Source organism: Arachis ipaensis, chromosome B02, assembly GCF_000816755.2.
Source record: "Arachis ipaensis cultivar K30076 chromosome B02, Araip1.1, whole genome shotgun sequence".
Lineage (NCBI taxonomy): Eukaryota > Viridiplantae > Streptophyta > Magnoliopsida > Fabales > Fabaceae > Arachis > Arachis ipaensis.
In genome coordinates this window covers 452,976-467,177 of record NC_029786.2, presented here as the reverse complement: position 1 = coordinate 467,177, position 14,202 = coordinate 452,976, and the positions used below count along the sequence as shown (strand labels likewise).

Genomic DNA, 14,202 nt, shown 5'->3' with positions numbered 1-14,202 from the left:
TAGGCGAAAACCAACAATCTACCCCACCATCATCATCTCAGTCCTCATTCACAAAGAAAACTGAAGAGCTAGAAAGTGGTGCAGAAATGTGTGGGAGGCCAAGTCCTGTATCTGTTTTTGATACACCATTCATAGAGGATGAAATCAGCCCCAGTTACTCCGAATATCAACCTAGTAAGAATTCCTGCACTAGTGCTATCTGTGGATGCAAATTTAATTCTTAAGGAGGTTGCTATATCATGCTTCTCTTGACAATGCATAACACATGGTAGCATACCTTTTTCTGATTGCTATATTTATTTTAATCTAACATCACATTCATTCTTGATTTTCAGTTCAAGTAGCAGTACGGCCGCTAAATATTGAATTCGAAGAACAAGACTATTCACCTGTGAACCAAATCCAGAAAGGAAAATATTGCCTTGAAGAAAATGAATTGATATACAAGTACATCAAATCAGTCCTGCAAGCCTCTGAATTGACTATGGATCAATTATTGATGAAATGCCATTCCTCGGATAAGATACTAGATCCTTCATTGTTTGATCAGGAAGAGCTTCCAGCAAACCAGCTTTGCCATGATCAGAAGCTTCTTTATGACTGTATCAATGAAGTTCTGATGGAGGTTTGTTGGCATTACTTTGCTGTCTCACCTTTTGTATCCTTTGTGAAGAATCTTAGCATAAGGCCAAGTCCAAATATGAAAGTGGTTATTGTCAAGGTTTGGGAAGCAATGTGCTGGCATTTCCTTCCCTTACCCCCGCCTCGAACTTTGGACAAAATTGTCAGGAAAGACATGGAAAAAAGTAGCATGTGGATGGATCTTCGGTTTGATGCTGAAGCCGTTGGTTTCGAAATGGGTGAGATCATTCTTGCAGAACTCATGGAGGATACAATATTGAGTTGTACATATCTGGACTGATGGAAAGCAATGGAGTAGAGCGAAATGGGACGAAATGATATTGGATTAGACATTCTGATGCTTCAAACTGTTGTCAGTTTCGATTCGAATTGAAGGACAAGAAGAGTGGAAGCAATGTGTAAATGATTACTGATTTACTGACTACTTCTTGTTCTTGCCACCTTTTATGTCCTTCAAAGCTTCATTCATGGCATTTCTGAGATAGTAAATAGTTAAAATGGTTAGTGAAGATACTCGAATATGGGCAAGAAGTGAAAGGGAAGCAAGTTGCAACTGCTTCTTGCAAAAGTAGAAACAAAATTCTTGTCTTTAGAGTGACAAAGTATGAGTTTTCTTGGGACCAAAGGTGTTTGATTGTAGATTCTGTGGAGTTTGATTTTCTGGTTAATTTAGTTGGTGTGTGCTATAATTTTGTTTGGTAATCATCCTTACTTGTTTTGTATATTTTATTTTTGATCAAGTTGTTGAATTTACTAAGCTTTAAAATTTTAACTTTGAAGTTAGTACTATACTAATGAGTAATGATTATCTCTGCTATGCTCATTCTTTTTATCAAATACAAATAAAAATAACTAAAAAAACAAATAAGTCTTTGAATATTTACACTTTGTACATATTAATTTTTGAAGGAAAAAATAAAAGTTTTCCACTATTACAGACGTATAAAAGTTATGTTCAAATTAAATCATTTTACCGTCATGATAAAAATTAATACGGTAATATTATGTCCATATCTGTTATCACAAAGAATTTTATTAGTAGTTTTTTTTTCAAAGATTAATATATAAGGGTTATACTAAGTATATACCAAAATCAGTCATTAAAGTCAGTTATTAGTATAAAATAGATACTGAAATATAAATACATATTAAAAAAATATTAAACTACACATGTATTTACAGGTGGCTAATTTTAGTGACTAATTTTGGTATACAAATAATAAAAAAAGTTAGTAACTTATTTATATTTTTTTGAAAAAAAGAGATTTTTTTTGTGAATAGAAAAAGAACGGATTGATTTCCCACGTGCCCATGTCAAAGCGAAGGCGTATAGGGCGGGGCTAAAAAGTAAAAACAAAACTATAAAAGAGTTTGAAACTGAGAGGAGGGATCTCCCGGGAATGGATCCTCTCAATTGTTAAAAAAAAATTGAGAGTGTAAAATGTGATTTCTAACCTTTTATTGTTCTCTCTCTCATATTTATTTCTGGACCCATTTATAAAATTAATGGTGGGAGATCACACTTTACTCCCTCAATTGTTAAAAAAAAATTGAGAGGATTTTCCCGGATCTCCCCCTTCGTCTTTCGCATCTGACATGTCATCGGCAAATTCGTTCTCATCAGGAAGAAGCTTTTCGCCGTCAAAGTGAGTAGATGCCCTCATTTAGAATATCAACTCCATTCATATCTACTTCATCAATTTTTCCTTCTTATCCTTCACAGAGATGACAAACAAGAAATTCTTGACACGGCATCATCAGCAGCATCACCTCCTCGTTATGATCCACTCAATCCTCGTTATGAACCAGGCATTCTCGATACAATTTACAAGGATCTTCCACCTCCTTCTCCCCAACCTAAGTCCGTACTTGCATTGCATGCCCTAATTTTTATATATCTCACTGCAATTCAGTTAATATAATTTATTGTCCTTCACAGAGATGAGATATCTCCCAAACCAAAGGCTTCTAAGTGAGTACATGCCCTAATTTAGATGAGATATCAATATCAATTCCATTCATATACATTCATTCTTAATTAATTGTCCTTCACAGATATGTGACACCAAAAATTTTTAGCAATATACCATCACCATCAGCAATAGCAGCCAGAGTCCCCTATGCAGGCTATACTCTTACTGAACCAAATCCGCCCAAGTATCTTAATGCAATTCAAATTAACATTTAATACATATTCAATGCAATTCAAATTAACATTTAATACATATTCTTAATCACTTCTCCCTTATCACCCTTTACAGAGAAGAGATACAAGGGATTTTTGAGCGTCGTTGTCATTGGCATATTTTGGCTATGAAACACTACAATGACACACGAAAGGAAGGGGTTAGTTCATTTTCTTCTCATCTAATTATTAAAAAGTGGAAGCTGTGAAGTTGATAGTTGAGAACTATTAAGTGCATGCTTGGGCGCCATTATTTTGTTAAAAAAAAAATCTTTTTTCAATGAAAAAAGATCTTATTTTATTTTTAAGGTGTTTGGCAAATTTCTAGTAGTAAAAGTAAAAGCACTAGTAAAATCAAAAAAAGATCTTTTTTGAGAAGCTGTAATTTACATCTTTTTTTAAAAGATCTTTTTTCCTTAAAAAAAAGATGTTTTTCATGTAATAAATAAACAAAAAAGTACTTTTATATTGTTATACCCAAACATAATTGATTGATAAAAAGACCTTTTTACATGAGATATCCAAACATAAAATTACTTTTACTTCTCTATAAGATCTTTTAAAAAAAGATAACTCGAAAAAAGATTTTTTCTTAAAAGCTCACCCAAACAAGCCCTAAATAATTTGATAGATTTAACTAAATTGTCATCTATAGACTCTCAAGCTATCAACTTGCGAAGTTGACTCCACCTGAGTTTCCACCTTAATAAAACTCTAAATGGCAGCATACATACTCAAACCTGTTGAAATATTATAAAATAAAGGTCTAAGTAGTCAAGCTAATGGACTAGACAAGACACAAACATTTTGTTTCCTTTGTTCCTCTAACATGTATGTTTCCCTGCTGCCACAAGATTACAAGCTCCATCACCATCACCCACAACTTGAACTACATCTTCCTTCTAGCATGTTGCTTCATGATTTGTTCTTTCACAATTTTAGATGTCCCTTCCTTCCCTTTACTAACAAATGACTCCATTCTCCCCTTATGCACCACCATCTCCATTTCAAAACACTCAGCATTGTTCGATTTTTTCCTATGTGAAACATGTTTCTACTTAATGTAGAGCCTACCTTTTTTCGTTATATTAATGTTTTTTCAAAAAATTCTTCGTTACTATCTATTTTGTAGGAAGATGAGTATAAGCTTTCGACGTCCTCGATTCCCAAGAGAATGGTTCAACCTTATATTCCTCTTGGCTTCCTTCATAAGTTGATGTGGGAGGGGAAGCCTATATCAACCGAAAAGTCCGATTCCGCCAAGTATTTTTTTGGTGCAGTCCATGAAATGAATCCTGATGAAATGCACGTAGCATATGCCAAACGACTTAAACTAGGTATCTTAAATGAATTTCTCTAGTCTTTTCTCCCTCTTGATAACTTTACTTTTACCATCACGAATTATTGAACACATTGACTCCCCCACCTTTTCCTGGCAGATCGTTTCTTGGATCTTAGTCCTGCTCAACTTCCTACACGCTGTGAGAGATGTGATATTAAGGATCATGATGACTTTAGGCAAGTCTGTGTCAATTAACTTGTGTTTTATTTTATTTTTTTCTTTTTACTATAAAGTTTTGTTGTTTTGTAATTGAAGGCAAAGAGATCAAGATTTAGAGGACCGAGTGAAAAAAAATGCCTCTATGTCTTTCTGTCTTGGATCCAGCTTCAGAGATGGACTCGAGTAAGAAATAACAAATTTTTGTTCATATATTGATTGATGTTCTAAACATTTAGTTGTTCTTTTTAAGTCTATCCTTTAATTGTTGCCTCTTCGTTTTTATGTTTTCTTGTGGTGTCAATTCCTCATGTATAAGCAGTTAAGTACACTCATGCATATTGGTAAAGATTGAATCCCTCTTATTCTTTTCAAGTTCTAACATTGTTCATCTATGTTAAGGTCATTTCTCAAGCGTATGTAAACTAAAAAAATTGCTGGTCAAAACTGTATTTGTTTAAATTGTTTTTAAGTAGAATCACACCAGCTAGGGACTCCAACCGTTATGAAGGTGGTGGTATGGAAGAAGAGATGCACAAAAAGAATTGTGATGATGCTGGTGTTATTGAAGATGAGACACCCAAAAAGAAGGCAAATTTTGAAGAAGGCTCGGAGAAGGTGAAGAAGCAATTTCATGCTTTTCTTCGTTTTTTTATTGTTTTGTATTTCTATATATGTGCTAATTCTAGAACACCATTCTTGAGAAAATAATCTTCATGGTGACATTTGGCCAATTTCCATTGTAGCTACAGTTACAGGGCAACCCTTTTGGCAGGAGATGATGAAACCAAATCGTGCAGTAGATATTATTTATGGTGTGTGGTCACCAACAACTTCGCTGCATCTTTTAAGCACTTTTTAACATTTTACTGTTCAATCCCGCTACGTTACCAACAATATTTCTGCCAACTTCTGCCAACTCTTGTTTATGACTGTATTTAATGAAAGTGTCTTTGTGGATGTGTCTAATAAAAATGTATTTTTTATAAATGTGTCTAATAGAAATGTTTTTATAGATGTATTTCTTAGATGTGTCTCTTTATACATATGTTTAAAATATAATAATTAATTATTATTGGTAATAAGTTGGCAGATAATATATTGGTACCCTATACTTTTCCTTTACTGTTTGATTAGTTGCATTATCCTACACGAGGTTAATCATCCTGTTAACTCTCCTCAACATTAATATTTCTTTATGATTTGTGCATATCTGTTTCTATTTTGTTCTTGTTTTTCTTCTCTTTGCTTATTTCTTATTCTTGAAATTGCAGTCCCTATATGAGCAGTGAGCCATCTAAAGAATAATAGAAGGAACGAATTCAAGATCTAGTATAGAATAAGGAGGTGTGCTATGATTTTGTTTGATTAATGATAATCATCCTTACCTGTTTTTTATACTTTATTTTTTGGTCATGATGTCGAATTTACAAGCCTGGAATTACCAAGGTTTGAACTTAGTACGAATGATTATATGTAGTGTGCACATTCGTTTTATTAAATTCAAATAAAAATATTGAAAACATATTAATTATAAGGCCATGACCATGAGTATTCCTTACTAATCTTATTTTTCAGTTATTTAACTCCTTTATCTTACTAAATTCCATATTAGTCAGATTAGCATACACACAAGAACTGAGATCATTAATTTAACACATACCATTAATCCCCTCTGACACTATCTATAATCTGAGAAACCATTGACACTACGGTGTTATGAATGCACATTTAGCTACCTGTGGTTAGACTATTAATATTTCTTTTCTTGCATTTGAATTAATGACAAACAAAATTTATTATTTTTTTAATATTTGATCAATTTTAAATCTTAAATACTAAATTATAAATGGGAGTGATAAAATAGTTTTTAGAGGAAAAGAAGTCATATTTTTTTACTTTTTCAAAAGCTCTTAAAACAACTGTTCCTGAAGTTAAAATTATATTTTAAAAACTATACCAAACAACATTAATGTGACTTTTCATAAGTAAAAAGCTCAGAAAAAAGTTGTTGAAGCTTTTCAAACAAACTCAAAGTGTTAATTAATATTGATAAAAAATATTAGTCTCTAATATTTTTATTTTTGAACTAATACTATTTTTTTCACTAAAAGTATTATTCCATAACATTCTCGTTTTTAAATTAAGCACTAATAAGTCGATTTAAATTAAATGTGATAATTGAATTTTCTTAAAGGAACACTAGATATGAACATTATCTTGAGAAAACAAATTAGGAACATACGTACATTATTACTTTTTATTAATCTCCTGAAAAAAGTATATAAACAAGGCATAATAACTAAAATTGCAGGAGAGCCATACATATCCCGAATAAAAAAAATGTTAAAAGTGTTTTCAGAGTTTAGAGGTTGCGAGGTTGATGAGATCCCTCCTTAGAATCTTGCCAGATGGATTTTTGGGTACGGAAGATATAAAAGCGACCTTTCTAATTCTCTTGTATGGAGCCACCTGCATGCATCACACACAAGATATAAAGTAACTGAGACTCTCACAAAAATGAAAAAAGGAATGCTTAGAGTTAATTGGATTCAAACCTGTTTTGCCACAAAATCCATCACTTCCTTCTCCGAAATGCTGCTTCCAGCCTTTCTTACAACATATGCCATTGGAAACTGCCCAGCCTCCTTATCTGGAAACCTGATGCACGGAACATGAATAATGAATGAATTATGCTCTTTTAGGTAGCATTTGGTGGAGAGACAGACACAGAAAAACTGAGATTGAGAGACTGAGACTAAGAGACAGAGATTGAAATAAATTTCAATATTCTGTTTTGTGTAAAATGGGAGACAGAAATTAAAACAAGAATGAAACTCTACTTTAATTTGCACAAAAGATAAAATTAGAATTAATTAATTGAAATGAGGGTATTTTAAATATAAAATGTTATTAAAGTTTCGGTCTCTATTTCTAAAAATTTTAGTTCCCTATATCTCCACTTTTTGGAGGTACTGAAATACTAAAATTTTGAAGACAGAGACAGAAATTTTGGTAACAATCTCTGAACTAACAAACATGATACTGAGTCTTAGTCTCTATTTCAGTACCTCAAAACAAACGCTACCTAACGAATGAAACACTAGACTTACGGAATGACAGCAGCATCAGCAATGTCTGGATGTGTGAGCAACAAGGCCTCTAGTTCTGCTGGAGGCACCTAAAATATTGAGAATAACAACACAATGCATGTGAATGAAATGTGAAATAAAGGTACAAATTCATTGTCTTCTTATGAAAACAATAATTGACAACAAATATGAAGAGTTATACCTGATATCCCTTGTACTTGATGAGCTCTTTCAACCTATCCACAATAAATATGAAGCCATCATTGTCGATGAAGCAAACATCCCCTGTTCTTAACCATCCTTCTGAATCAAGCGTAGACGCCGTTGCTTCCTCGTTACTGAAATAACCTGCATGCATGCGCCATCACCGTCACTCTTAACACTTTCGTCCACTAATATGTTTCAACTTTCAACTTTCAATGAATAAAAAAAAGACTCATTTTTACTCCAAGTTAATTAAATAAATAAATAAGATTGCCTTATGATATATCAATGCGCACGCTATATTATGGTAGGGCCAAGGAATCCACTAGCTCTTAAATCTTAATGATAAATCATAATCAATCCATATTAAGAAATTCCAAGTTTACCCCCTCAAAAGGATAAAGAAATTCCAAAGTCCAAAAACAGCTAAAACTAAAAACGTTAAGAAAGAGAGAAAAAGTTGACTAGGAAAAGCACTAACTAACCTAGTAACGTACCTTTCATGATGGTGGGACCCCTGAGCCAGAGCTCACCGGTCCGGTTCACGGGAAGGGCGAGCCCGGAGTCAGGGTCGACAATCTTAGCCTGGGTTCCAGGAGAGAGGAGCCCCGCCGTACCGTACCTGCGGCTCTCTTCCAAGGAGTCGGTGGAAGCACCAACTCCGGTGGACTCCGTCAAGCCATAACCCTGAAGAATGGTCACGTTCGGATACTTCTCCACGAAGCCTTCTATCACCTCTTTACTCAGCGGAGCTCCACCCGAAAGCACCGAATGCAAAGACCTCAAATCGTACTTCCCCTTAATCGCGTCGGCGTTGTTGAGCATCGCTACCAGAATCGGCGGCACCAGCGGCAGGTACGTCGCCTTGTACCTCTCTATCGCCGACAACATGTCGTGCATCTCGAACTTTGACAGCACCACGATTGTGGCCCCCGCCGCCAGAAGTCCCGTCGCAAACGCCACCAGCCCTGTTATTAACACAGTTAGTTTCTATCTATCTTTTATTTTCAACTGGATACAGTTAAGAACTAATTCGTCACAGATTTTAAAGTTTTATTTAAAGTTCTGTTGCTAGTCAATAATTTATCCTAACGCTCATTTAAGACGAAGAATAATTTGGTACTCGATTTAGTGCATGTTTGGGCGCCATTATTTTGTTAAAAAGATCTTTTTTCAATGAAAAAAGATCTTTTTTTATTTTTTAACGTGTTTGGCAAATTTCTAGTAGTAAAAGTAAAAGCACTAGTAAAATCAAAAAAGATCTTTTTTGAGAAGCTGTAATTTACATCTTTTTTTAAAAGATCTTTTTTCCTTAAAAAAAAGATGTTTTTCATGTAATAAATAAACAAAAAAGTACTTTTATATTGTTATACCCAAACATAATTGATTGATAAAAAGACCTTTTTACATGAGATATCCAAACATAAAATTACTTTTACTTCTCTATAAGATCTTTTAAAAAAAGATAACTCGAAAAAAGATCTTTTTTAAAAAACTCACCCAAACAAGTCCTTAATTAAGCAAGCGTCATATTTATCAACTATAACTCAAATGACATAGTGTTTCTGTGTTTATCTAAAATCTTATTTCTAAAGAAAAAAAAAGGTCAAATTCAAATTCCACGGTATATGCATGTAATAATTTGTTAGCTAAGAATACCTTCTAAAGAAAAAATAGTGAGTTAGTAGTTACTACCGTATATATGGAACATCGGGACAGTGCAGATGAAGGTCTGGCTATCCTCGATGTTGAATCTGCCGAGAACGATCTGCACCATAGCCATGAGGTTGCGGTGAGAAGACACGACGCCCTTGCTGGGCCCGGTGGTGCCGGAAGAGTAGAGCAGGGTGGCCGTGTCGTCCTGGTTGACTCGCTCTTTGACTCGGCTTGAGCTGCTTTCTTTCTCCATCATGCGGCTCAGGGTGGTGACGGCTGAAGGGAAGCTGCTGCTGGTGTCGGCCTCCATGAGGATGATCGGGAGCGAGGGGGAGGCGGCGGCGATTTTCGAGGCCAGGGGAGGGATGGTGAAGGCGATGCGAGGCTTGGAGTCGTTGATTTGCTTGCGGATTTCGGCGGCGGTGTTGAGAGGGTTGGTGGTGGTGATGATGGCGCCGAGGGACATGACGGCGAGGCAGACGACGGGGAAGTAGATGCTGTTTGGGGAGAGGAGGAGGACGACGTTGCCCTTGCGGATGCCGAGGTCGTAGAGGGAGGAGGCGACGGCGTCCACAGCTCGCCAGAGTTGGTGGAAGGTGAAGTGGTTGCCGGTGGCGGCGTCGATGAAGGCGATCCTGGCATGGTGGGCGTGTGATGAGATGAAGGTGGTGACGTCCAAGGATGGGTTCTGTGGAAGTGGAAGTGGCTTCCTTTTGCTGTAGAAGACTGAGTTTGAGCTGCAGAACCCACTTCTTGGATCTATATCTCTTCCTTCCTCCATTTTTGATCGCTCTCTCTTTCTTTCTTTCTTTGTTTTTTTTTGTTTCTGTATCAGATTATTAAATAAGGGAATAATTTATATTCTTCCTTTGGGAATTGAGATCCAATCAAAATTAAGTACCACGTTATTCATATGTCTCATTACTATATATATTTACTACTTTTCATATTAACATTACGTTTATTTTGTGTTTTTTATTGAATAAAAAAAAGTTCTGTGCTATGCATGTGGAAATTTTTATTCATGCAAAGAAAATACCTTATTATTTTATTCACAATGAACAGGTAATTAATTGCAGATATTTGTTATGATATTTAAATTTTGGAAAATATTATTTGTATATCAAAATCAGTCACTAAAATTAACTACTAAATAAATACATATGTAATTTAATTTATTTTTAGTGTATATTTATATTTTAACATATATTTTATATTAGACGAACTTTGATAAGCTGATTTTAGTGTACACACAGTATAACCTTATAATTTTACTTATAAAGTTTAAAAGTAAAAGAATGAATATCATGTTCCTCTAATTTTAGACAAATTAAATTTTTATTAGCAGCTATTTAGGTAGGTGCACCTGTGACCCGTGGACTGTGGTTGTTAAAACTTTGACTCTTCCAAGTTAGAGAGTGGACCGACCAATTAAATGCCCACATTCATATTTAAATATTGAATAAAATGATAAATAAATCTAAAAATATTTTATCTATATATATATATATATAATGCTCTACATTCATATAAAAAATGCATTCAAGTTATCCAAGTAATATTGGTCAAACGCTTTCTCTTTCCTCCTCACTCATTTGTCATACATGCGCTACATATAACATGCTGTAGCTTAAAGCTTTGCTCAACGTAAACCTTCTGCTGCAACGTAAATCTTCTTCTCTGCTCGCGTCTTTTCTTCACTTTCTTCTTTATTGATCTGCATTGCTTTCATCGTTCTCCTCTAGTCGCGTTCATCTCCTTGTTTTTTTCTTTCGATCTAGTTACGTTGCATTTATTTTCTTCATATTTTTCTTTGTTTTCTTCTTCGATCTGCACTTCTGAATTGAAACAATGAATGCATGACTCAACTTCAAACCAGTTGAATAGGAGCAATTTGGATTATTCTTCTTAAACGAATCAAACTGACGAAGTTTGGATTATTCAATTTTGAATCGAATTGAATAGAATGCAATTGCTAATTTGAATTGAATTGAATTTGAATTGAATGGACGGAGGTGTACTGAATTGAGTTGAATTGGATTGAATTGATAATCTGTAAATTGTAGGCAGAGCTGTTTGAATTTGATTTTATATAATGGATTAGTTTCGTTCACTCAGTACTATACAATTGTTTCACCATGGGTACGTGTTTTGGTTCATTATGCAGAAAGCTGTTCGAATTTGATTTTATATAATGGATGGATTATGTTTCGTTCACTCAGTACTATACAATTAGGGATTGGATAAAATAAGGAACGAAATGAATTTGAATTGAATGGACGGAGGTGTACTATATTGAATTGAATTGGATTGAATTGATAATCTGTAAATTGTAGGCAGAGCTGATTGAATTTGATTTTATATAATGGATTATGTTTCGTTCACTCAGTACTATACAATTGTTTCACCATGAATACGCGTTCGGTTCATTATGCAGAAAGTTTTTCGAATTTGATTTTATATAATGGATTATGTTTCGTTTCGTTCACTCAATACTATACAATTATTTCACCATAAGTACGTGTTCGGTTCATTATACAGAAAGATGTTCGAATTTGAATTTATATAATGGATAATGTTCCATTCATTTAGTACTATACAATTGTTTCACCATAATAACATGTTCGGTTCATTTCTGTTCTGCACAATTCAAAACTCTTCTTTCTCACATTCTACTGCTTCTTCACAAGAGAGAGAAAGTGGAAAAGATAAAAAAATACAACAGCAACAACAACAAAAGAATGACGATAAGGAGAAAACACGTGAAGAAGAAGAAACGCGAAAAATAAGGAGAAGAATGAGGAGGAGGAGGAACGCGAAGAAGAAGGCGAAGAAGAAGCCGCTCCGTGCGTAAACGAGCGTGAGAAGGAGAAGAAGCAGCGTTGGGCAAGAGCAGTTTCGTATGTGTTAGGCGCGTGTATTTTACGTTTCATTTAATGATATTGGATTTTTTTAGTGTTGGACCAACTTGAATGAATTTGGATACAAAATTACAGGATGGATGTGTAGCATTACTATATATATATATAGAGCTAAACAAGAAATTAAAGTGAATTTTTTGAACTGATTTTTTTCACAAAATAAAACTAAAATTACAACTAAATGTATTATTTTCAAATAAAAATAGAAGATCAAAAACAACAAAGATTTTTAGGATGTGTAAATTATATATCTGATTAAAATTACTGTGAAAATTATAACATAACAAACAAAAGAGCACATTTCCAAAAATAAATTTTAAAAAGATTGAAAATGGAAAAATGATAGTTTACAAATCCAAAAAATATGGATGAAACTATGTAAAAATCTATTAAATCTTTTGTTTCCAAAAAAGTAACTATATTTAATAGTCAAATAGATGCTTCAAATATAACTTAGTCATATTATGTAAAATTCAAGACAAATAAACAAAAATTTATAAATTTTAGAATAAACACTCAACTCGACACTTGTTTATTTTTTTAAAAGACATGCCGATATTTATAAAAAATAAAAAAGATCCCCTAATAACTAATAAAAACAATCACTACAATCACTACTATTACTACCATTTTTGTCATCATTATATTATAACTTCTATTTTTATTACTTCAATTCTGCAATCATATCCTATTATTATCATTATCTCTTCTATTACTATCAACACCAATAACAACACTATTAACATTATTATTCTCCTCTTGTATGACTGTTTTTAACTTTTAAGATTTTTGTATTGTAATTATTTTTTCTTTTTGTAACATTATTCTCAACAATAGTTACTATTAGATTAATAGTGGCGTGGGTTCGGGTTTCTTTTCTATCTTTTCTGTGGAATAGAAACAAGCTTGAAAGCTTTGCTCCTAAAAGAGGGATTTGTCAAGAGAATCCTATATCCTCTTATTTATTTGCCATTTATATGGAGTGCTTGTCTGGGATTATTGTTAATCAGGTCAAGTTTGGGATTCAGTTGCAATCACTAAAAGGGATCCCTGGATCTCTCATTTAATATTTGCAGGTGATTTACTACTGTTTTGTAAAGTTAAGAAGACTCAGGTGCTAGTTATTATGCATGCTCTCAATACTTGCTACAAAGTTTCTGGCATAAAGATTAATTTGGATAAATCTAAAGCCTTGTGTTCAAAGAATGTCAGTAACATGAGGAATGACTTATTTACGGGCATATCTTTGATTCGGTTTGTGCAGAATTTGGACAAATATCTTAGGGTTAACATGCACCATTCCAGAGCTAATTGACTCTCCTTTAATCATTTCATTGATAAGATACATGAAAGACTTGCTAATTGAAAGGGTAGACTACTTAATAGAGCGAGAAGACTTTGCCTCATTAATTCAATGACGGCATCTATTCTTATCTATCACATGTAAGTTAATTTTTTCCTAAATAGTGTCATTAATGATATTTCTAAATTGATGTGGCAGTTTTTATGAAAAGCGAAGGTGGAGGAAAGGAGTTTGAATCTGACGAATTGTTGTTCTTGGCGGGTTGTTGGTAGATTTGACGAGAATGAAATAATGATATTTTTAATTCAAATGATCCGTGGACTCGTGGAGTATTGATAAAGTGATATCTTTTATTCGCTTTTCAGTTAAAGAACTACATAAAATTAACACCTTTCAATAGACTTATACTCCTTTTTTTATTTTAACGTGGTCTCCTGTCTAAAATCGATCAAGGTGAATTGTGATGCTAGTAGTTTTGGATATACGATTAGTTTTGGTTGTGTCTTGCGTAATTGTTCGAGTGCTTGGTTGCGTGGGTATACGAGTGTCCTGTTTTTGACGCCTATTTTTTATGGTGAACTTTTTGCAATTTAGAGGTAGGGCTGGCAATCTATACCCTACCCGCGGGTACCCAATCCGAACCAACCCGTTCGAGTAGGGTGGGGTGCGGTGCGAGTTCACCCGTACCCTACCCTACCTAC

At 34.0% G+C, this 14,202-nt stretch overlaps 3 protein-coding genes across 9 annotated transcripts in view; 2 read left to right on the top strand and 1 right to left on the bottom strand.

Moving 5' to 3' along the window:
- The window catches only part of LOC107621428, a 5,507-nt gene extending 4,048 nt beyond the window's left edge, over positions 1–1,459 (top strand). The window contains exons 6-8 of one of the 2 annotated variants that reach the window (XM_016323451.2): positions 1–174; positions 336–914; positions 964–1,459. The exon at positions 1–174 is cut by the window's left edge and continues 1 nt beyond it. In XM_016323451.2, coding sequence (XP_016178937.1) covers positions 1–174; positions 336–914; positions 964–971 — 761 coding nt within the window. In that variant the 3' untranslated portion in view covers positions 972–1,459. Of the gene's footprint in view, positions 175–335 lie in introns of both variants that reach the window. The other variant, XM_021114570.1, reaches the window with a different exon arrangement.
- On the top strand, positions 2,022–5,890 carry LOC107628099. 6 transcript variants are annotated; one of them, XM_016330906.2, is made up of 11 exons: positions 2,023–2,288; positions 2,366–2,503; positions 2,582–2,614; positions 2,698–2,799; positions 2,904–2,988; positions 3,960–4,164; positions 4,267–4,345; positions 4,425–4,511; positions 4,799–4,943; positions 5,078–5,140; positions 5,600–5,890. In XM_016330906.2, exons 1-10 carry the CDS (start codon positions 2,239–2,241, stop codon positions 5,105–5,107), a joined length of 954 nt encoding a protein of 317 aa, XP_016186392.1. In that variant the 5' UTR covers positions 2,023–2,238; the 3' UTR covers positions 5,108–5,140; positions 5,600–5,890. The 6 variants fall into 6 exon arrangements, with proteins under 6 accessions (XP_020970222.1, XP_016186392.1, XP_016186391.1 ...); XM_016330905.2 differs by having other exon boundaries at positions 5,072–5,140; XM_021114560.1 differs by having other exon boundaries at positions 2,024–2,288; positions 4,802–4,943; positions 5,072–5,140; positions 5,600–5,842.
- Positions 6,546–10,139, bottom strand: LOC107621422 (4-coumarate--CoA ligase-like 5). Its single transcript, XM_016323446.2, has 6 exons — positions 9,317–10,139; positions 8,119–8,589; positions 7,620–7,765; positions 7,439–7,506; positions 6,884–6,986; positions 6,546–6,797 (listed from the first exon to the last, which is right to left on the bottom strand). The coding sequence occupies exons 1-6, from the start codon at positions 10,056–10,058 to the stop codon at positions 6,684–6,686; spliced, it is 1,644 nt and encodes a 547-aa protein (XP_016178932.1). The 5' UTR covers positions 10,059–10,139; the 3' UTR covers positions 6,546–6,683.

Coding starts and splice junctions, on each gene's coding strand:
- LOC107628099 (XM_016330905.2), top strand. CDS start 2,239: ATGTCATCGGCAAATTCGTTCTCATCAGGAAGAAGCTTTTCGCCGTCA. Junction 2,989..3,959: donor ATGACACACGAAAGGAAGGG/GTTAGTTCATTT, acceptor TCTATTTTGTAG/GAAGATGAGTATAAGCTTTC. Junction 4,346..4,424: donor AAGGATCATGATGACTTTAG/GCAAGTCTGTGT, acceptor TTGTAATTGAAG/GCAAAGAGATCAAGATTTAG.
- LOC107621422 (XM_016323446.2), bottom strand. CDS start 10,058: ATGGAGGAAGGAAGAGATATAGATCCAAGAAGTGGGTTCTGCAGCTCA. Junction 7,766..8,118: donor GGGTCCCACCATCATGAAAG/GTACGTTACTAG, acceptor GCATGCATGCAG/GTTATTTCAGTAACGAGGAA. Junction 6,987..7,438: donor GCTGATGCTGCTGTCATTCC/GTAAGTCTAGTG, acceptor TCCGTGCATCAG/GTTTCCAGATAAGGAGGCTG.